This window comes from Colletotrichum fructicola (genome assembly GCF_000319635.2).
Source record: "Colletotrichum fructicola Nara gc5 chromosome Unknown KSG_Nara_v1_contig09, whole genome shotgun sequence".
NCBI classification, from domain to species: domain Eukaryota; kingdom Fungi; phylum Ascomycota; class Sordariomycetes; order Glomerellales; family Glomerellaceae; genus Colletotrichum; species Colletotrichum fructicola.
Window position 1 is genome coordinate 1,049,938 of NW_027094059.1, and position 22,385 is coordinate 1,072,322.

At 49.7% G+C, this 22,385-nt stretch overlaps 9 protein-coding genes across 9 annotated transcripts; 6 read left to right on the forward strand and 3 right to left on the reverse strand.

Moving 5' to 3' along the window:
* Positions 1–480, forward strand: CGGC5_v014581 (uncharacterized protein; the record flags this gene model as incomplete). Its single annotated transcript, XM_032029441.1, has 2 exons — positions 1–250; positions 386–480. The coding sequence occupies 2 exons, from the start codon at positions 1–3 to the stop codon at positions 478–480; spliced, it is 345 nt and encodes a 114-aa protein (XP_031890879.1).
* A 692-nt stretch (positions 481–1,172) lies between these two features.
* Positions 1,173–1,607, forward strand: CGGC5_v014582 (putative uncharacterized oxidoreductase; the record flags this gene model as incomplete). Its single annotated transcript, XM_032029442.1, has 1 exon — positions 1,173–1,607. One exon carries the CDS (start codon positions 1,173–1,175, stop codon positions 1,605–1,607), a length of 435 nt encoding a protein of 144 aa, XP_031890874.1.
* Positions 1,608–1,637: 30 nt separating this feature from the next.
* GRP2 (putative NADPH-dependent methylglyoxal reductase GRP2) lies at positions 1,638–2,260 on the forward strand (the record flags this gene model as incomplete). Its single annotated transcript, XM_032029443.1, has 2 exons — positions 1,638–1,759; positions 1,816–2,260. 2 exons carry the CDS (start codon positions 1,638–1,640, stop codon positions 2,258–2,260), a joined length of 567 nt encoding a protein of 188 aa, XP_031890873.1.
* A 2,065-nt stretch (positions 2,261–4,325) lies between these two features.
* Positions 4,326–4,747, reverse strand: CGGC5_v014584 (uncharacterized protein; the record flags this gene model as incomplete). The annotated part of the gene is made up of 3 exons (XM_066153122.1): positions 4,326–4,359; positions 4,415–4,429; positions 4,554–4,747. The coding sequence occupies 3 exons, from the start codon at positions 4,745–4,747 to the stop codon at positions 4,326–4,328; spliced, it is 243 nt and encodes an 80-aa protein (XP_066007409.1).
* A 3,864-nt stretch (positions 4,748–8,611) lies between these two features.
* CGGC5_v014585 (uncharacterized protein) lies at positions 8,612–9,580 on the forward strand (the record flags this gene model as incomplete). Its single annotated transcript, XM_032029447.1, has 2 exons — positions 8,612–9,214; positions 9,269–9,580. The coding sequence occupies 2 exons, from the start codon at positions 8,612–8,614 to the stop codon at positions 9,578–9,580; spliced, it is 915 nt and encodes a 304-aa protein (XP_031891100.1).
* A 2,931-nt stretch (positions 9,581–12,511) lies between these two features.
* Positions 12,512–12,888, forward strand: CGGC5_v014586 (uncharacterized protein; the record flags this gene model as incomplete). The annotated part of the gene is made up of 3 exons (XM_032029448.1): positions 12,512–12,679; positions 12,740–12,748; positions 12,844–12,888. 3 exons carry the CDS (start codon positions 12,512–12,514, stop codon positions 12,886–12,888), a joined length of 222 nt encoding a protein of 73 aa, XP_031891101.1.
* A 539-nt stretch (positions 12,889–13,427) lies between these two features.
* Positions 13,428–14,011, reverse strand: CGGC5_v014587 (uncharacterized protein; the record flags this gene model as incomplete). Its single annotated transcript, XM_032029449.1, has 4 exons — positions 13,428–13,640; positions 13,687–13,739; positions 13,793–13,923; positions 13,974–14,011. The coding sequence occupies 4 exons, from the start codon at positions 14,009–14,011 to the stop codon at positions 13,428–13,430; spliced, it is 435 nt and encodes a 144-aa protein (XP_031891106.1).
* Positions 14,012–17,997: 3,986 nt separating this feature from the next.
* CGGC5_v014588 (uncharacterized protein) lies at positions 17,998–18,546 on the forward strand (the record flags this gene model as incomplete). Its single annotated transcript, XM_032029450.1, has 1 exon — positions 17,998–18,546. One exon carries the CDS (start codon positions 17,998–18,000, stop codon positions 18,544–18,546), a length of 549 nt encoding a protein of 182 aa, XP_031891107.1.
* Positions 18,547–18,958: 412 nt separating this feature from the next.
* Positions 18,959–20,250, reverse strand: Ptgr1 (Prostaglandin reductase 1; the record flags this gene model as incomplete). The annotated part of the gene is made up of 5 exons (XM_032029451.1): positions 18,959–19,189; positions 19,241–19,298; positions 19,360–19,429; positions 19,486–19,624; positions 19,693–20,250. 5 exons carry the CDS (start codon positions 20,248–20,250, stop codon positions 18,959–18,961), a joined length of 1,056 nt encoding a protein of 351 aa, XP_031891104.1.
* Between the last annotated feature and the right edge of the window lie 2,135 nt (positions 20,251–22,385).

The following is a 22,385-nucleotide window of genomic DNA, read 5'->3' on the forward strand; positions in this document are numbered from 1 at the left end:
ATGAAATTCTCCATCTCTGTCGCTACCGTCATGTCTCTCATGAGCGCCGCTCTGGCGGACGACTTCAACCTTGTGTGTTGGGGCACTAGTGTTCCTGACAATATCCAGAGTAGAGACCTTGAGTGGGCTATCAAGAATCGCGTCACTGAACTCGGCGTGCCTGGAGGCACCACCTTCCCGTATAAGTTCCACACTTGTACGGATCTTGAGAACAAATCTCATGAGATCGCAGTCATTGTCACACCCTCCAGTAAGTGTTGCTGTTCGCTGTTGATATGAAAATATTTCCCGCACCAGTTACACCAGACTTTTGCGCCAACCTTTCCCCCAAATTTCGTCCGTTGCGATGGTTTGCGTGGAATATTTTGCTAATGGTTGCTTTTAGTTACCAGAAAGGGATTTGTCAAGCTGGCAAATGGGAATATTGAATGCAACGCTCTAGGACCTAGGAATTGGATCTGCCCTCGACACGCGTGGTAGAATGTGGAAAGATTTGAGCGATCGCATCGATGCTTACGTATGATTATCTCTCATATACCAGAGACAACGCTTTTTCTGTGAGCTCGCAACTGCCGTCGCTGCCGCCGCCTCTGACTACTATAATATGCTATCCTCATTCAAATGGAGGCTTATATTCATTCAGAATACACGATATCTAGTCGCGTAAACACAAAAACGATGAAATTTTCTTTACATAACATTTAGGAGGGTCATGTCGGGTACACTCCATCACCGGATTTTCTCTCGCTGGAAACCTATCCAAATCGTGATGTTAGCGGACACTTTAGCATCCTTTCCATTTCTTTCGTCTACGTAAATCCTTCGCTCTTATGATTCCTTTGATTTCTTCATATTGGGGCACTGAAGATCCGACTAAGCCACACCGGGCGGTCGTCTTGGCTCGCAGCATACATCTATCCAACCAACCGGATCACATGGTCCAGACCCGCCCCGAAAAGAAGCCCTTTCTGTCTGGAATCTTCCTTTCAAAGAATGATATTGTGCATAAAGAGAGCTTGTAGTACGCGACTATGGCCTGGTAAGGAGAGTCCGAACTCACGTCAGCTGGAAGCCAGGGGGCTCATCTACTTAAATTGTCAGCCAGCAAGCATTTTGAAGGAAGTTCATAAGCCTTCCCCCCTTCCCATCCGTAACTTTCAATCTGAAACAACATGTCGAGCAAAGGCATCGTTCTTGTCACCGGCATCAATGGCTATGTTGGCGGTCGAACCGTCGAGGCTCTGCTCAAAGCGGGTTACCGCGTTCGCGGCACGGTTCGATCAATGCCTTCCGCCCAAGCGACTGTCGAAGCATTAGCCGAGTATGAACAAAATCTGGAGATTGTTGAGGACTCAGACACATCCGTTCCCGGCGCTTTTGACGAGGTAGCCAAAGGCGTTGAGGGCATTGCCCATCTGGCCCAGCCCGTCACCGACAACTTTGGAAGCGATCCGCAACGTGTTATTAACCAGATCAAAGACGCCACGACGGGTCTTCTGGAGTCGGCTACCAAAGTTGGGCCCGTCAAGACGGTAGTCCTGATGTCGTCGGCCATCGCCGTTTTCTCTCCAAAGGCTCACCCGTACATCTACACCGAAAGGGACTGAAGTGACTCTTGGGTGGAGATTGTGAGAAAGATGGGCGCTGAATCGCCTCCGGGGCTACCGTATTTGGCAAGCAAGGTGGTGGGCAAGAGAGCCTTTTGGAAGTTCCGGGATGAGAGGAAGCCGTCGTTCTCGATGACTGCTATCAACCCTTTGTAAGTGCTTAGAGGCGTCATCATGCAGTTGAGGTCCTCTGCTAACAGAGCGATAGTTTCGTAAGCGGGCCGCCCCTCGCCAGGCCACGCTCCCCGAGCAACATCTCAAGCTCGTGCATGTTCATCTGGAGATACTTGAATGGTGAAGAACTTGTGGGACCCATGCCGGATTGGGACTACTGGTTTGATGTCCGGGACGTGGCGAAGCTGGTTGCCTGGGCCTTCGACCATGGCGACGAGGCGGACGGCGAGAGGTACATCTCAAAGACGACATGGGCGCCACCTCAAGCGACGGCCGACATTCTTAGGCCAGCGTACCCTACTCTTTCCATAAAGCAGGGTCGTCCAGGCGAGGGTTATTTGCCAGGTTGGAAGACACCGCGGGAGACTGACGTTGACGGATCCAAGGCGCTGAGGGTGGTTGGCGGAGACTACGTTCCATATGATCAGTCCGTCTTGGATACTGCAAAATCATTTGAGCCGTTGATGAGAAAGCTTTGAATTCTCCAAAAGGAGTTCATTCGGTTCGGTCATTGTTATCCCATCTTCATGTATGTAACGTCAACCACCGCACTACCCACGTCCTTCAGAAATACGTACAAGCTCAAGCAACCGCGGATAAAAGTCTGGGTTTCCAAACGCCGGTCTCAGAACTTTCATTTTGTCCCCTGTTCTCTTTCTCTTTCCTTGCGCATAACAGCCATAATGACTTGATCTTGTGCCCAGGCAGGTAAGAGGCTGGAGCCGAGCTGTTGCAGTGCGTGAGCCCAGTACCCAACGACTATCCCATTGTCACGGCCAGATCGTGCCAAAGCTGCCCGTGCCATGGTCTGGGAGTCCGGCGTGAATAGAGATGGAGGCTCTTTGCAATGTGAAACATCCGTGACCCTCCCTATTCTAACGCCTAACATTTCGACCTGTTTGTCGCCATCATCGAGTCTCAACTCGAGGCCCACGGCACGCGTCATATTCATGAGGAATTGCTTGCTGGCGCTGTAAGACGCCAGCAGAGGAAATCCTTTGTCTGCCATCGAGCTGATATTCATCACAAGGGCTGGCGCGTTCCTTCGGAGGATAGGTAGAAGCACCCGCGTCAGATGAACCGGAAAGAGTGCGTTTAAGCTGACGTTGCCGGTGATCCTGGCAGTAGAGGATTCGCTGAGAGGCAAGCAAATCGGATTAAGCGCGCCACCCCCTGCATTGTTGATGAGTACGGTGAGGTGCAAATCACTAAGATCTGCTTGGATGGCGTTGAAATCGAGGGGATTCTGCGAAGAATCGCCCGCTGAACTTGGGTGCTCAGACTCAATGCAGTTCATGCATGGCACAGTGCTTGCGTCTGCGATTAACAAACGGAAAGACCGTTCGGGATGTGTTGCTTGCAGTCGAGATAAGGCGGCAGACAGCTTGGTATGGTTTCGTCCATGAATTACCACGTTAAACCCGTGCATTGCCAGCTCGTGTGCGAGAGCGTGTCCTATGCCATCTGAAGCGCCCGTTACCAGCGCCCAGGGCGCATTGCCGTTCGAGGATGTATGCGCATAGCGGCTCAATCTTGATGGTAGGGTGTAGATGGTGATCAGATTGATAGCCTTAACAACGACAATGCCGATGGTGAAGATACCAACGGCAGATATGATGTTCGGTATCCAGTGCGCCATTTAGCTGCCGTCGGGTACTGGAATGCGGTGGGGAGAAGATAGAACCAATGATGCCAATGTAGGTCTTGCCGGAAGGTCTAAACAATGGTCGATGACGAAGAAAAGAGCTGTAAAAATAGCCCGAAAACATGACTAATACTCCTTAGACTAGGTAGTAGACACTAGCAATCCATCCCTGCGGGCGGCTGGAGAGATGCAGTCGAATTGACGCCACTTTGCCAGGTCCCTAGGTAGGTTATTCACTGCAATTGGCGCCTACGAACAAATCGTTGATGGCCACTGCGCATAGTGCGTAACTACTTGGAGACCGACAGAACCGATCAAAAAACGTCAACCATCTAGAGCAAGAACAAGGGGAAGCGTCTCAACGATCGAAACTACCTGAAGTCGTTCGGTTTTCATACACTTCAAGTCGTTTACGTGTGCAGTTGAGTGCTTGAGTGTTCTGCTGGAGGGGGTGAGAAGCGGCGAGGTTGGTGCTTCAGCATGACTGAAATGAGATATCGTCTGATGCAGCCCAACAAAAGGAAAAGTCCACGAAAGATAGTCATTGGCTGCGCCGCATATGCCACTTCCAATCCGTCGTTGGACCAGTAATGGCCATTCGTCCGATGCTTCTCGTCACTTGCAAGTTGCAACCAACGGACTCCACTTGTAGCGACGGATGAAGAGTATGGATTCTACGTGCTGCGGTTCCTCGCAGCCGGTGGAGACATGAAAGAGGGTCAGTGACACAGACGATGATAGCCGCCATGAGTTCAATTAAATCAATTGAAAGGAGAACAGTAAAAAAGAAAACCACTGTTCCCGTCTGAATATTGTTGCTTTTTTCTAAGAGTTTTATCCTGTCGCCAACACCGAAAACACCATAGCAATGGCTAATGAGTTGCTTTTTGCCCACGTGGTTACCAGCCAGTTCTCTTTGCCAAATTGGCTTCCCTATCGCCAGGTTAGCCTCGTTTGCTAAAATGATTTTCCACATCAAGCACCTTACATGTTCTCAAGTGCACTTCATCATGACACTCTGCACGTTGCTGGCGGCGCCTCCTGATGTTGTCTCGGTGGAGCAGATACCCTCCTTAAAGGAACCGAAACCTTCTCCTTTTCCACAATCGGTTCCCGAGAAGGCAAACCAACCGCAGTTTCCAGGGAGGGCCTGTGCGAAGAAGGATCCCGGTTGTGACAGGACGCGACAGTCGAAGGCGCTGATGGTAACGTCGGTCTTCGCCACACCGGTGCAATCGGTAGATGCAAACGCTTCGAATCTCTCCGCGGCGACGGCTGAGAAAGTTGCGGACAACAAAGCGACGATGTAAGTGGGCTGCATGGTGAGGTTGTAGTTGGAATTGAAGGAAGAGTGGGGTTTCTAGTGTGTAGTACTTGTCGTTCAGTCCTGAGTCGTCTATCGTTTTTCTTACTTCGTAAGCGTTTGGTTTGCAAGGGTAATGTTCTTGGCATCTCTGGGAGATTGATTGTATTTATACTTTGGATTTATCACAATCCTGTGAGCAATCATTAGTAGAGGTAATGACAGTTGAACAACACAAAATAGAGTTTGAATGATAGACGAGCGCACCGACGTCTTGGACTGGAGTGGGCATGATATGGCTAATTAGCGGAAATTGAGGTCTCGGGCTCGCCGATCGCGGGTGCCGTTTTCATTCAATTACCTCCCCCTTTTGCAGTTTCGGATTGAATCAGTACACTTAGCATTGCGACATTTGACCAACTGGACGTCCTATTCTTCTTATCTCCATTCCTTAAATATTTGCAAGTCCAAATCGCGTTGTGAGCGCTAGCGCTACTCACACACATTCTAACGACCACAACTTGAGAAGTAGATTGCTCAGTTGATTCGTAAACTTGCTGGTAGCATTTGTGCAACGTTTCAGGGCTGGGGAACATCTCATCTGAAAGGATAGACACGGTACAGTCACCGTACAGACAAGCATAAGGATAAGGAAGACGACGACAATGATAACGAAGATTACAGCGCCAATCATAAGTACAGAGCTAAACAATCAGTCATATACGGCGGTAGGCCTCATGTCATCCGATCAGCTAGAAGTGCCCGCATGCACAGCAAAGCTCAAGATCGGACGGATTGGTATCACCCCAAAGTCAATGTAGCAACCCGGCGACGGAACTGTTTCAAAACGCCGAGAACAAACTTCTAGTCGACATTATTGGGCAAGATAGCGTGAGCTTAAGTAAGGAAAGCTTGATAACAAGAAGTCTACGCAATCGGTGTGTTCTTGTGCTTTCAGGATGTATCCTCCTTCCCCATCCTTCAATCATACAAGGTACTCTACTAGTCGCGAGAAGTGAATCGTACTCAGCCTCAATCCCAATTCTGAAGACCAAGAGTGTTCCAGAATGAACTCATCAAATCAATTATATCCCCAGCGCCCGCTCAAAGTTGCTATCATTGGCGGCGGCCCAGGCGGCCTAAGTGCAGCGATTGAATTTCAGAAGCTGAGCTTCGTACGCTGGACGCTTTACGAGAAGAAGCCTGCCATCAGCGAAACTGGGGCCGGCGTGAGCCTTCAGCGAAATACCTGGAGACTCTTGGAGTTTAATGGTGTTACTAAACACTTCTCCAAAGAGGACTTCTTCAGATGTCAGGATGGCTCCAACAAGCACATTCGGTTCGTTTGAAGGCCTTCGCAGTCTCTGCAAGCGATTGTGTGGCTAACAACGTTGGTAAACTCAAGCAATGGACGCAATGGAGAGTTGTTGAATATAATTAGCCACGCCGAAAACACAATCCCTCAGCACCGAACCTGTCGTATGATGCGCAGTAAAATGCAGGCGGCGCTGCTAAAGGAGGTTGACAAATCGAAGATAATGACGTCTAAGTGTTTGGTGTCCGTTGGGTTTGTGGCCGGCGGTAGGTGCAGGTTGACGTTCAAAGATGGCTTCGTCGATGAAGTTGATCTTCTCGTGGGAGCAGATGGAATCAGATCGGTATGCCAAAAAGACCTCTCGTCAGGACATTATTAACCCAATTCAGGTTGTGAGATCTGCTGTGTCGCCCTCGCATCACCTCGGATACAACGGGCACTTCACCTATCGTATGGCGATTTCTCAAAAAGACGCAAAGGAGATTCGTGGCCTTCCATGGGCACCTACCTTCTGGCTCGGTAACGTCGGCCACTACGCGTTTACCTGCCCTCTTGGTGACGATGACTTCGAGGTCACACTTCGCATCCCACGACCCCCTGAAAAGGAGGAATTCGTTAGCTGGGGACGTCCATGCGATCTAGCCCCAATTGCGGAAGATTTCAGCCTATTTTGCGATCCAGTAAGGCATGCTATCCGTCTCAGCATCCACGGCCAGTGCCAAGAATTCGCTCTATTCACTGGGAGTAGACTCGAACGGATCGTTGCCCACGATGCGGTCGCGTTGATCGGTGACGCGTCCCATCCATTGTCTGGAGCCTTAGGTGCAGGCGCAGGTTTTGCATTGGAGGACGTGTACGCTCTCTCCAGGTGCTTAAGCTGGGCATGGTTGCATAGATGGTCTCTCGGCGTTGCGTTGGAATATTATGATCGCATCAGATCGCCTCATTATCGTGATATTTATCGAGTGCTGGGCAGAGTCAACGAGACTGAAGCTGCTGTAGCAGCCGAAGATCTCGATATAGACGCGGAAGTCAAAGAACGAGTCAGGAGAACTGACGAAGCCAGAGATAACTGGGTATACTACTATGAAGTAGACAAAGTAGTCGCACGCACTTTGAAGGACCCTGGGTTCATAATTGACGCAAGGCTTTAGGGGCCCATACGAGGCTGCGGTTTTGGATTTGCTTGGCAGAATTCAGTACTTAGAATGACGTATAAAAAGTAGAACCAGCTGGTTGAGAATTGAGTGTAAGATTTGAATTCATCCGTCGATTCTCCTAGTGGGATTGAAGGTCTCACTCGCTTCAAGCTCACAATAGGATGAATTTTTCCTGCACTTTCTTATACACCGGAGTCCCGCCTTCTGCCAATGCTGGAGCAGATTTGGAGAGGACCTTCAGACCCAAATGTCAATGTGCTTGGCCCGGCGCTGAATATTCGGCTCTTAGCTTGCGTGACTGCAGATACCTGGGTGGGCTGTGGAGTACCGAGATTCACAAAGTCGTGTGACATCAGCAGCAACAATAGACCAGAGCCGACGGGAGATACGTACCTTGCTTCCAGCTGCTGACATGATTATCTGTAGCCATGTTCAATGAATCTCTAACAGTTGTCATGCCCTATTTGTAAGCGGCAGTTCCGTGGGACTTAGACAATAGACGCACGGAAAGTGGTTCGCGCTTATTTTTCTGCTCGCCCGACAAAGTGTGTGAGTCTCTCCGTAGCTATGCTGAAATGGACATTACCGGCCTGCATAGTTCTGGACATACTGGGATGGAAACCGCGTTGCTCAGACTGTCAAGTGTATTCGAGCGATTGTACGCATGAGGCAGCCAGCAGACACAAGATGGAAAAAGAAGAAGACGTCATCACCCGCCCACTACCATGGACAACGTCGACAACGAGCTCAGAAACAGCAAGTAGCACAGGTGAACGACGAGCTAGGCAGTCATGATCAAAATGCTCAGCGACAACATGATGCCGATCCCGTCGAATAGGTCACAGTCTTGTCGCCTTTTCCTATGCTTCCCGGTCTCGCAGTTCACGGTGAACAAAACTCCATTATCATGCCCAGTTCTTGGCCGTCGCCACAATCCAGTGCAAGACATAGTCGACGGCGCAAGGAACTGCCACAAGAAAATATTCTGCGCCACTTCATGGACGTCTACTGGTGACTTTCAACAGCGTTTTCGTCCCTGCTCTTTCAGCCGTCTCTTCACCGATTGTGGACGACTGGTACTGCAAGCCGACTGACCGAAGTGGATCGCTGTCCTGGTTCTAGCTTATTGTTTTGGCCACGGCCACTTGAGCTTTACCGCTCTGCAGGCCGTCAACGTCGCCGAGTGCCTTTATAACGCCCAGTCGGTACTTAATGACGCTGTATCGGGGGATATGAGTCTGCAGAGCGTTCAGATCTTGCTTGGCCTAGGCATCCTATTTATGGGGGCTAGGCCAGGTGAAGTTCGAGCACCCATCATCTTTGTGTCCACGGCCATGAGACTCACGCAGGCTTGGGCATGCACCGCAAGGACAGTTACAAGAATACGGAATCAGTCGAGGATATGCAATGAAGACGTGTATCTGGATCGCCTACATCCTCGACAGAGACGTGGCCGCGCGAACAAGGCAGGCGTCCAGGCAGCAAGTCGCGGACATGGATCTTGATCTGCCCCCGATCGAGGGTGAGGTGGTGATGACAGTGACCGGGAACGTTGCTGATGCTTGTGCTGATAACGACTATGATGACGCTTATGATGGCGCATGCGCCAGGGGCATGACCAAATTGAACCTATTCCGCGCCCGCGTCGAGCTCGGCCGGATTAAAGGGCGTGTGTACAACTGCGTCTTTTCCGTACGGACCCGTCACATGGATTCTGGAGAGAAGGCTCGGCTTGCTCAGGGTATTAGGCTCTCCATTCAGCAGTGGAAGGCCCGGCTGCCGACCGCCCTTGGCGTCGACTTTCTGTCAAGTCAAAACGCCAACCACGGTAGCACTGACGCTGCAATACTGCTGGCCGTCATGTACTATATGCACTCTTTGACGACTATGTGCCTCGGGCAGCTGTGTTATGTCAACTCAATGGACTTCCACTGGATTGAGGAGATTCTTTCCTATGCTCGGGGCCTCGGCGATTGCAACGCGACGTCCTCCTTTACATCTCCCTCATTGGTTATAACACCGCCGCCGCCTTCACCTGAAGGCTAGAATGTGCTTGTGAGCCAGTGCCGTGAGTTCATGCGGGCCTTTCTCAGCATCCGCTCAAAACATCCCACCTCCGTCAACGTCCAGCTGTGCCTCTTCATGTCGATTCTTCTATGCCCGCCCGTCAACTTGTTCCTGAACTTCGAAGATGGCAACAGACTGACGGACCAGCGCCTCATGGCGGGGGCCGCCCCTGTGCTGGGCGGCGTTATGGAGCAGACGGAATCGGAAATTGTCTCCAAGGTTCTCGAAGTCTACATGGAGTTTGACTGGCACTTTATACTACTAACGGCTGACCTCACAACGTCAGAATTACCTTTTCTGTGCAAGTGACTATCGTATCAGTAGCACCTTGAATTTCAATGCATGCAGTCAATGTCCAATAGTTTAAGTGCCTAGCACAGAAACATGTCCCTTAAATCGGTAAGCTTAGACAGGCGTAAAGCGTGTGTTGCCGTTTTTGCGAGAAGCGTATCATTTGTCAGGACCTCCCAGATCCATGCCGAGATAACCCGGACAGGATTATGCCAAGTAGCTCTACAATCTCGCACTGTGAGGTTCCGAGGAACATCGGGATCTCTTACGTGATTTGTAGGTTCCGCGCATTGCGACTCACAAAAGGGGGTAACATTTCTTAGCTACTGGGGGTCCAAGTACAAGAACCGTGATATCCAGTGACGTCAATACCGCGAGATCAAAAGATATAAAACCAGACAATATTTCTCGCCTGGTGCGTCTATTTCCTCAAGTACCACTCGCAATGCTTGTGGGCATTGGCTCATACGTTGCAAGTTCCCAAACCCAACCGACACATTCATACGAGGGCCAAAGGAGTTCTGATTTCGAAACGAGCATCAAGACGAACATCACTCTCTACACTAAGGGAACCCCCAACGGCCTCAAGCCTACCATTCTGCCGGCGGAGCTTGATCTGGAATGCAATGTGAGAAGAAATAACCACCTAACAAGTTCGACGTAAGCCGAGAAACAGCTTGGAGTCTCAAACCTCCAGGATGGCAGGGATCAGTTTTGATGTCTCCATATGGCACAGCTTCTGTAAGTGCGCGACCTCATGCAACTTTTCTTGATCCTCCTCAACGCGAATGAGCAGATCACATGGGAAGCCGTGTCGGAGTTGGACCTGAAGGGTGGGTGATTCGAAAGTTGCGGACGTCGAAGGTGTTGGAGATGATATCATGGGGATGTTCAAAGATACCGGGAACATCAAGGAAGACATCTGACAGTATCTGCGTGTCCGGTGAAAGCATTCTCTTATCGTCCGACATCGCTCAAGAGTATTCGTTGGCCACCTAAATCGCAGCTTGATTTAGCATCAAAGAAGAGTGCGAGAACAAGAATGGAGAGGGGAAAGCAGCATTATTATACGGCCTTCAGCTTGTATCTATCCGTTGCCATTCGAAAAGGGTGTTTCGCTTTGGTGGCACTGTTACCGACTACCTGCGTACTGATAGTAACCCACACCAAACGTTGCATGAGTGGGGACGTGGAAACAGAGACTATGATTGAACCTACACACATTTTTTTCGGCCAATCACTGCTTCATTTAATACCAAAACAAAATCTGTGAAGATATCACCGGTATCCTAGTCATACACTGTCAGACTTGATTCTTTGAGTTTAGCCACAGGCTTGGGACATCTACTCCCTGCCTGGTTGTACATATTGACTACTACCCATACTTTCACGATGAATGCGGAGCAATGGTTGAAGGTAATCGGTGCGTGAGGCATTGGAAGGACCTCCAACTAGCGCTGGCTTCTATGCGAGTTGTGTTGTCTGTTGAATAGGATGAAAAGCGGAGGTGTGGGTGTCGCAAGTTGGAACGATCTTTGTTCACAACTGCGAAAGCGACCGCGACGTATGTATTCCAAACAGCGTCGCGCAGGGGCCAATCTCCTTGAGCTTCGTCGCTCTGTGTAGATTGTGCAAGGTGATCTGCGTCATATCTCGCTCTAAGCGGCTGGTTTGGGAGAGACGGGGACGTGACTTCGGGCCCTCATCCGGGAGATTGCCCAGCCTCCTCCGTCGGGGTCAGGCGGATTCCATCTTATTCGGTTTCGGCTTCTGCGGTAGTGCTCGTATCCGTAGCGTAGTTCATCTGAACCTAAATCTGTACTGAGATGGGACCACTTGTCAGCAGGGGCTTGTAACGTCTCCACCGACACCCTTGTGACATCGTTTTCGGATTCGGGTCAGCTTGAATCTTCGTTGAGGCTGTGTTAACGCCGAGCTAGACCACAAGGTCCTTGGCCATGCACCGCAGACATCTTGCTCAAGTGCCTTTGGTATCTCTTAACAATATTTACACCCGCCGGTCGCAATGAGTATGTTAATTCCGCAAGTTGAAGTCACAGGGTTATACGGATTGTTAGATTTCAAACCTAGTCAAGATCTCTTCAATTCTCATTCGCTGGTGCTGCAGTACGCCGGGGTAGAATGGTCGTCATAAACAAGCATCATCGCAGTATTATCTTTCGCGCCCTAGAAGGTTTTGACATACAACTTACTATCGCACTTCTGGAACCATTCTTTCGTTCTAATCACACTGCAAACTGAAAACCAATCGCTACCTAAGTTGTTCGTTAACTCCTCGCGAGTAAATCAAAAGGGCATAATACGTTTCCCATCTCATGCTCCTGTGGCTCCAATATCTGCAGCAACGTGACAGTGAGAGATAAGAAAGAAAACGACTGGTACTCCGCATCCTCGTTACTCAAAGACTCAAAATGCACTTCTCCGGTGATGCCGGACTCTACGTGGGGCTTTAGGAGCTTGACAGGGGGTTCCCACCGACGAAAACCCAGCGACGCTCCTTTACCAAACGGTCGCGGTCGCGAGATTAAGGTTGATAAATAATACAATAGCTTTTGGATCATGATTAATATATGCTGGGCGGTATACATGCCAGTAGGAGATCAACGCACAATCTGATTCAAGACTCCGCGTCTGGCAACTGTAGACTTTCTTCTGGCCCCTTGCAATTCCCATGCGGGTAAACGGCGGGACCTCTTGTAAAACGAGAAACTCTATTGATAGATTCCCCTCACCTTTTAACTTGACTTTCACAAGTCCTTAGGACTATCCTAGTTGCTGTTGCTCTGCGTGATGACAGACTTCAAATGGGTAGTTCTACGAATATATAAAGCAGTCTAAACTTGTCAACACATCCACAAACTACGAGCCTCAAACACTTCCAACTACCACAACCACATCAACAGAGACATTTCAAGAAAGAACGACAAAATGAAGCTTCAAACCGCTCTCGCCCTCCTCTTTGCCTCCGTGGCCATTGCAGTTCCAGGCCAAGGCCAAGCGGGTAGCAATGTCCTTGCCCGCAACCCTCAGAGGGGTCCTGTGCGCCCATCTGGAAATTGCTGCTCGTACATCCCCGGCACATGCAATTGCGGTTGCGTAAGTACTCTCACGACTTTGCACAACAGCGATCTTCGTATGCTAATTTCAGTGTAACAGTGCTCAGGTGTATGTGATGGGTTGAGGAGACAGCTGTCTCGCACTCCTTCTCTTCCTTTTCCTTTCTCAGTTTGGTTTAAGAAGACTAACATATATACACTCAGGGTCCTTGCGCCACCAACGACGATCCCAATGCTACCTGCCCTTAGACTGAAGAGGTTTTGATTCCACTGTCCTATTGAATGTGTGAATAGCTCATTGAGCTTTTGGCTGGATGGGACTTGCATGGAATCTTAGTAATGGTTGGCAAAATTACGGGAGGGAAGGTTCTATTCTTGCCTTCGTGTTTTTGCCTCACTTGGGCATGCGTGGTCAGGCGGAAACAGAGTCAATGCACGGTCACTTGGAGGATCATCCAGCATTAGCATCCAGCCCAATTGCCTACCAACGGCTCGAACATAGCAATAAACCTTTAGCCTCTCAAGTCTGGCATACATATCTCCACACATTACGCCTCCGAGACATTGTCGGCCTTTATGAGATGACCAAAGCTTTAGTGCATCAATGGCCTAGAGAATCGGCATCTAGGCTTGGGTAAGATCCCCCACGTCTGCAACAGCAACACAGTTATATCCACCTTAGTTTCCCTCGTGCCTTACGCCAACAAGCAATTAAAGCGGCAACCTGTTATGGTGACTTAAGATTCATGGTAGCTTCCCTCCGTATCCAGAAAACGCGCTTGATTTTATCAGCTTGGGAGAGGTACTCCGTACATATCAGTCCTTGCGGCCTTGGAAGTCCAGCAAACCTTACTTGCGCCACAATGCTGCCAAACAAAGACATCAACGGGCGAGAAACAAGTGCTACCAGCATTATATTGCTTGCAGAGCCCACTCGACTCATCACCGCCAACCCATCCGTCGTCAGTAGCACCGTTCACTGTTCCTTCGATAGCGTGATACTATCTGGAATCAGTAGTGCACTAGTACTCGAGGAGGAACGCTTACGTATGAGCCATCGTGGGGGGCATTGTGGAGTCCGATGTACCACCAAGCTTCACCTATTGAAGACTGTAAGAGAAGATCAGAATTCCCACCCAAATTGTTGACTCACTGTACACAAATCGTCCATCAGAACCATTGACAACAGCCTTTGTGGCTTCATCGTCAATGATCATGCCTGCAGGAGGCTGATCTCTGACACAGGCGCAGAGACGGTGCTTATCAGCATTGGCAGCAACCGCCCTGCTTGAGACTTAGTATTTGGTCATTTAGAAACAGGGACGTTACTTTACATCATGAGGACTGCCAGGAAGCCAAAGGTCTTTGCCATTGCTAAGTTCGAGTTTGAACAGAAAGGACTGGATGTATGAAAATGGCGAGAAACTGAAGATGGTTCGATTATTACATGACACCGATCGAGGTAGAGAAAACCAATCGAGCTTTAAATGTTTATTAGTAGCACTCTACATACCGCAGAAAACCAGTCGAATCAGTCCTTCTTTCTCCGGCAACCGTCCGTCGGTCTGCCCGATATCCCGCCGGTTGCTGCAAGGCTCTGAAGCCCCTGTGCCGGGCTGGGCTAATTAGCACAATGATTGGCTCTACGAAGTAGTCTTCTTTCGACCAACGAGAAAATCCAAGCACTCTAGAATTAGGGTAAAACTGGGTCATGTCGTGGCTAAGACCTTCTTGCGTCTTGTGGCAGCCGGTGGGATAAAAGCAGATGCCACGGCACTATCAAAACGGCCGACCCGATGGTTCTATCTCACACTTCCGCAGGCACTTTTAGAAGCAAGTGAAGTTTCTGTCATTTCCCCAACCAAAGCAGCCCCCCGCAAGTGCACTGCTGGCTTGGAGTTTGCGACTAAAAGCCACATCAAAATAGCCAGGGGGGGTGGCTCAATCCTTACGGGTACTTGGGATCTTCGAGTCAAGAGCAGTAAGAAAGGTTAGTGGGGCAATCCCGAACGTATTCCTGGTCGGCGATCACTACACCATCCAAACCGTGCCCCTGTCTTGCCACGCAGCACAGAGTAATGCTCGATGACTGAACGACGCAGCTCTTCTTTATCGATGCTGAATCTGGAAGGATTGAAGCTACTGTCCAGCCCAGGTTGGCAGTCCTACCATGCTCATCATCGCGTGCTCACCAAGGAACCAAATAGATACCTAGTCAGTCAATCAGTCCTGCCAGAGGTACAACATGACTTCATGAACATGTGGGCAAACCCGCGGAAAGGTTTGCCCACGTTCCCACTGTATGCAACCGTTGAAAGCGCTGAAGATTACGTTTCATGGATGGCAGGGGAGACTTTCAAGGGTGTTGCTTGACCGACACGAGAGCCACGTTATCTTCGGTCGTCGAAAACCTGTAAGATAGGTTTCGAGATGCGATGGGGCCACGATGAGGAAGGACTACTGAGAAATGGGAAGGGTGGAGGAGATGAGTCAATGATGCTCGGATAGATTGTGAGTTTGAAATGTGATTAATAACCCCCCTAAAACAGAATCTCCAAGGTCGTTCTTTTCATGAAGTTGACAATAGAATGACTCCAGATGCTTTCTAGACGACTCATGGCCTGCAGAAACCATTGGGGAAGACGAGAGCCCAATTATTGCTGCGTCTGTGAAGTTGGATGAGAGTGCCAGCTGCGAAAAGGAAGTGATATAGTTCATCTCGTTAAATGATAGTTGGGCTATCCTCATTTCAGTCGGTTATGTCTGTCTACTTTTATAAGGCGTACGTCTCAAGAAAGACAGTTCTACAGCATGTAAGCAGTTTCTGACTCAAGCTGTTCGTTAATCCGGTCCAGTATGAGGACCTTCTGGCCGATGAACTCCGTTGCTTCTGAGGGCAACAAGCAGCGGGGACTGCTTTGTGTAGAGGTTATTTAAGTCATAGTTCTCGCTCTATCTTAACAAACTCCTAGTCAACAGACTGTCTATGATGGCACGTGCTGGAACCTGAGAGATTTCAAGGACATTTAGGTATGGTGGGCGAGAGATATCTGGCTAGCCCCGCGTGATGGTCTGCCCCGAGGCCCATGGAGCAACCCACATGAGACACGCCGGTAGGATTCGACAGCCTGTGTTGTCGTATGTTCAGTCACTGGTGCCATTTTATATCGAACAGGGTGACGGTCTTTTACTTTTCTGTCCGTGGCGTATGTGGAAATGATATGATGCGACGTTTGTGACCTGCGGGAGTGATCACCAATTCGTCCGCTCGGCGTCCGACCTAGCCGCGGGATGTAAAGAGGAACCCGACGCCATTGCATTTTTGCCCGAGTCGGACTGCGTATTTGAACGATTTGGCTGCGATGTTGTAACCCTAGAACCTGGGGGAGCAATATTCGCAAGTTCAGCAAGTACATAAAACGTACGTCGGTCTCCCTTCGACTCGGTGTGTTGTCTTCCTTACCCAATTCTATTCGCCTTTCCAAATTAGGACTCGACTATTGAGCGTCTACTGTTTCCCGACAGATGAATATCCAAGTAGCGGACTTCAGGAGATGGGTGCTTCGCACTCCGACGGGCGTCGGCTCACTTGAGTTGCAGACAACGTCAATGTCATTTTCTCTTGGGCCAAGAGATGTGCTTGTTCGAATTCGCGCTGCGTCGTTGAATCCTCGTGACTTGGCCATAATCAATGTGAGCGCACTCCATTCCGATGAATTACAGGACACTAACCGGCAGCAGGGGCTCGGAAAGGTAAAGTGACATCTTTTTGTGAGGTCTGGTCCTCGGCTAAGAATTCCTTTATTCAGCAACTGCATCCGACACCTGTAAAAGAATCGCTTATACCAGGGTCAGACGGCGCCGGGGTTGTCCTGGAGGTCGGCTCGGAAGTTCAAGATTTCCGCGTAGGGGACCACGTTGTTACGCACATCGCTGCTCACTTATCAGATGAGGCATTCGCGACGACTGATGACATGATTCAATGATTGGGTCAGCAAAGGGATGGTACTTTATGCGAAATTGGTGTCTTTAGCGACACCGCTCTGGTTCGGATGCCGAAAAGCTTGTCATTTGAGGAAGCTGCGACTTTGACCTGCTCCGGCCTGACGGCATGGAATGCCTTGTTCGGACACCCGGGCAAGGTGGTGCACGTTGGCGATCACGTTCTTGTGCAAGGAACTGGAGGCGTGAGCATCGCTGCTTTGCAGGTACGTAAGGCCAAGTCATACATTGCATCCTGTGTGTCTTGCGGCACTGGGCGTTGGATTGGTCACTGATGATTGCGAACGAATAGCTTGCGGTGGCAGCCGGTGCAACAGTCGTAGCTACCACAAGCAACAAAGAAAAATCGAGTCGCCTGAAAGACCTTGGCGCTTCATACGTAATCAACTATCGCACAACCAAGAATTGGGGTCAGGCTGCTCGGGATCTTACTCCAGAGTTTCGAGGAATGGATCACGTTATCGACATAGGCGGCTATGCAACCCTCAGTCAGTCTATTCTTGCCACGCGTCCTGGTGGAGTTCTGAGCGTCGTCGGAGCCTCTGGCGGATTTGAGGGTGAGCGTCCTGATATTTTGGAAGTTCTGTTTCGCGGGATTTCTCTTCGAGGGATTGTCGTGGGAAACAGACAGATGTTCCGAAACATGGTTGAATTTGTAGAGGCGAAGAACTTACAGCCGGCGGTGGATGATGTGACGTTTGAGCTAAAGGATCTGAAGGCGGCGATTGAGAGACTCCGGAAGGGGGAGCACTTTTCCAAGATTATTCTTAGAAACTAAGATTCTTTCTTCCGGCTTCAGTTCATTACTTCCATTCACATGTCGCAGAGACGTCAAACTTTTGACTCGGCCCGCAGTTTTCCAAACGGCCTTCAGATGATCACTGACAAACCCTAAACGCAACACCGAGGATTGTCACCGCTTGGGGTATGCTTATACGTCACTTTGACCCGGCCCTGACAAAACCGGCGTAATTGGCGTAACTGGCGTAAGCATGTCAGCCTCACCCTCTCTTTACTCCACCTTCCGTGGCAACAATACATAGTATTTATATACAGCCGAGTTTTCGGAGTAAATCAGCAGCATGATTGAATCTACCATCGCTACCTGATTGTACATTTGCTCCAATGGCCCCCGCGACGCGTCTTCCTCATATACCTTCCGTTGGTATTGTCGCCACGGAGTCGTCTATATGCCAAAAAGCTTTTGACTTTTGTAAAGCAAATTGCGACACAGCTGTCCTCAATCACGCGGTTCGCGCGGCCTACTGGTCGCTAATTATCTCGCAGAAGCACCCAAACTTCACAGGTGCGGAAATTGACATGGAAGTCGTTGTCTTGAGTTGCATTCTGCACGACATGGGATGGTCGGAGACGCCAGAACACCGTTCTGCAGACAAAAGATTCGAGGTGGATGGAGCCAACGTTGCCCGCGAGTTTGTTAGAGATCAGAATTCTGGCACAGAAGGTTCATGGACCGAAGCCAGAATCCAGCGATCTTGGGACGCGATTGCATTGCACGCGACACCGTCTATCGCACGACATGCTGCGAAAGAGGTTGCACTGGTGCAGATGGGTGTGCTGGCGGACTTCTTCGGGCCGAGGACTCATGAAGTGGCGGGCGGTCCAGAAGATTTGATCACTGTGGATGAGTACCATGCCGTGATGCGGGTGTTTCCGAGGGCCGGGTTTGACGGACAAGGCATGAGGAAAATACTGTGTCATCTTTGCCGTATGAAGGCCGACACCACGTTTGATAACTGGGTGGGTGATTTTGGGCTTACCTATGGGACGGATGGGGAAGGAGAGAACCTGGAAGAATACAAGCAAGGGTGGGAGAAGGCACGGTCGGCCTCCATATTGACGAGCGCCTTGGAGTCCTTGGTGACCCTCGATCAGCAAGACTAGAGGACAACAAAGAAGGCTCTCCAACTCGGAAGCCAAATGTGCATTTGCAAGGCGACATCTGTATGTTCCTGCGATCAAGAAGGAGAAGACTTCATCATGACTTTCTAGACTCCAAGTCTGTGCTGTCAAGTTCATGGACAGTTCTGTCCATAGGTATCAAGGCAAATGCGGTTGTCATCAAATAAAGGTCGGAAGGCACCCTTAAGATTCTATAGAGTACAGCTCCTAGACAGCTAAGCACTGGTGATCGTTGTGGTCAAGATGGAAAACAACCGAACACTCGATGCATAAAAGAGGGCGTCTCAGCAGATCAGGCTACTTCAAACTATTCTAAATTCAATGCTTCTCTGGAGATCCAAAGAGATGAAGTGATCGTGCCAGACCCAAATACTTTGCCAGCTTAAGAGATAATCTAGTACTTCAACTTGGTCACAAGCTTCCCTGTGTTTCCTCCCGAATACAGCATCATCCAAGTGCGAGGTATCTCTTCAAACGCTGCCTCAACAACCATTTCACTCTCATTGTCAATGACAATAGTTCCCTTCTTCCACTCATCGAGGAGAATGGCTCGAACCTCGGGCAGATGCTCAACCCAGTCGAGATTAATGAATCCCGAGATTTGCAGACGCATTGCAATGACTTCCTGTCGTTGGGTCAGTACGAGAAATCAGTTCATAGGGGACATTACGCGTACGAAATAGTTCTTCAAACCAACAGCATTGCCGTCACGATTGTAGTTGGAAATAGATCCACTGGGATAACAAGTTAGACTTCGCGATGGAGTAAAAAGGTTATGGTGCCATGATAACTCACCAAGCTGCGACTCGGCCAAATTTGGCCAACCTGGTCAGCATAAAGTCCAGAATCTCGCCGCCAACATTGTCTGAACTCAAGTCAGTTACCAGATCTGCAAGCCTTAGGTGGAAACTATGAACATACCGAAGTAGATTTCAACAAATTCCTCAGTCTCTTTCGTGAGCTGCTGCTTGAAGGCTCCGGACTTGTAGTTCAGGCAGATGTCGGCTCCTAGCTTCTCAACCCAGCGACACTTCTCATCGCTACCCGCAATTCCAATCACCTGTGGCACACAAACAGTCAGTCGATTGGTATATCCCGATTATGAAAATGGAGCATGGCGAAACATACCTTGCGACATCCGATCATCTTCTTTGCAATTTGAACTGCCATTGTACCCACGGCGCCTGCCGCCCCGCTGATGACAATCGCCTCTCCCTTCTTGGCCTTCACAATTTGCGTAAGGGCGTAGTACGCCGTATGTCCAGGCAGACCCAGTGCGCCAAGGAAGTGTGTGATAGGTAAATCATGCTGGGGCTCAATGATCGCAACATTCTTGGCGTCGTCGATTGAGTATTCGGTCCAGCCAGGGTTACCCGACACCAGGCTCCCCACAGGAACATCGGAGCTGCGAGATTCGACGACCTCTGCGATGCCCATGGACTTCATGACTGCGCCAACATCCACGGGCGGCAGGTAAAGACGCTCTGGAATGGCGAAAGGGGAGATCCAGGTACGTTGAGCAGGGTCATTGCTGAGGTATTGAGTCCTTAGAAGAACCTGACCATCCTTGAGAGGGGGGATATCGGCTTGGGACGGAACAAAGGTTGACTTGTCTCCTTCTAGAATCGGTTCGCCGAAGGGCTTCTCACGCAGAAGCCACTGCTTTGATGCTCGTGGGGTGCTCATGTTGAGTTTGGTGTGACTTGCAAAGTAGGTAGAGAGCTGATGACTATCAAAAACAGAATATTGAGGGCGCCAGAGAGCCGCAAAGAATTTATAGTTGTTGGAGGGAGCGCTTTATCATGTTGCAGGACAATACTGCACAACTGATCATCAAACTACAATTAACTTGCAATTGTATGACGACAGTATGGGCATCTACCCAGTTTTCTCCTGCTTCTGGGGTGGCTGACTTGTCTCATTGGCTCAGGATGAAGCCATGCATAGCCGAGCACGACCCAATTGGTTCACTTACAGCAGACACTGCTGGCAGCCGGTGGGATAAGAACAACTAGATCCACCGGATTCAGTGGGAAAATGGATGAATAATCCCAATCCACGGAAGATAAATTCCACATAGCGGCCCGCGTACTACCATTCGATCGAGGTCTCCGCCGTTACCCTGGAAGTCATTAATCATCCTGCACTGTTGCCCTCAACACGGGCAATTATCAGGAGTTATACCAATCGCATGAAACTATATTCACGTCTTCCAGTGAATGCAAAGCAATTAGTGTGTGTTAATTGCGCATTGCAAAGCCTAGAGGTCGCAACTAAACAGGTTCCTTGCGCATGACACTGGTAATATTCAGCTCCTCAACCAGATAACTCATCCCATGTTGACGATTAACCATTGCGGATTTTTTGTTCTTATTCCTGCCCAGATATCTGTCTTTACCGACCCTGCTCTTGTCTGAGCAGGCAACATTGAAAAAGTATTGGGGTGGACGGTGGGCTTGTAAGTTACTGCTAGAAAATACGATGTAAACATGAAGGCTGAAGAGTCGTTGAACACATCGTTAAGTCGTGAGTGTACCACGTAGTCACAGTGTGAAATTTTGGTCTAGGGAAGGTAGCATGCTGTTGCATATAGTCGAATGTCCAGCGCGGAGGTGCAATCCTGATACAAGATGCGCTCTTCCGTCGAACGGAAAGTGGGGGGAGGTTTCAGACGCAATGTTGTGGTTCACGTAGAATGTAAGCTTTACACTCCGAGAGCGAGACCGAGGCTTATGTCCGTACATTGCTACATCATTGGCCAGGTGAAGTGTAGAGAATATAGATTGAGTGATGGTTGGGTTCATGAAGCTTAGTGTCCACCCATCCGGCTGTAGCCAAGATTGGTCGTAGTAGGCGGCCCCACGGGGAGCCGACTGCGGCAACATCGCCGGTTGACACCCAGGTTGCGTGCTGGTCATCTGTACCGGGACTAGAAAGCATCAGCATAAGAACTGAATGTTAGCTCTGCCCTGAGATTGACCACCCTCAGATCTAGTCGCCAATCCAAAAGTATCATGGCTTCTGTGAGCACAGGCATTATCAATTTCGAAGGTATGTAACGGCTTGATTGTCAGCGGATATTGTGGTGTTTGGATTATTCAGATGCATTTGAATAGACTACCTCGGTGTTTCGGCGGCTCTTTTCGAGTGGGCAGAGAGCTATGATACCAAAGATTGGGACCGTCTGCGAAAATGCGTCACTCCTGAGTTGCGAGTAAGTTTCCACTTCTGCTCGACTGACTCAGCGCAAATCCATTACATTTATGATATTGTACTCAGGGACCAAAGTGAAAGGCACTAACAGACCGCCTTTAAAACAGATAGATTATCGAGACGTGTTAGGAAAGCTGTGGGAATCTATGCCGGCCGCAGACTATGTTGCCATGATTTCTAGCCCGGCGGTCCTAGGAAACCCGCTTTTGAGGACGCAACACTTTGTCGGTGCCACAAAGTGGGAAAAGATCTCTGACACAGAGATCCTTGGACACCATCAGCTACGTGTTCCCCATATCAAGCTTTCTGATGCGAGCCCGCCAGTGGAGGAGAAGAAAGGTCACGCCCACAGCTACAATCAGCATTGGTATCGCAAGATAGACGGTGTTTGGAAGTTCGCTGGCCTGCGCCCGGAAGTGAGATTCGGCGAGTACGACATGAAAGGCATTTTTGAAAGTGGGCGGCAGTCGGTAGCTTCAGAGTAGATTCAACTAGCTATACAAATCTTCTCTAGGCAGGGTAATGGAGACGATAAACATTCAAGCTTGACCAACTGTGACTGACTTTACCATGCAGTTATTTTCACGGCCTACGGAGAGTCTGAATCA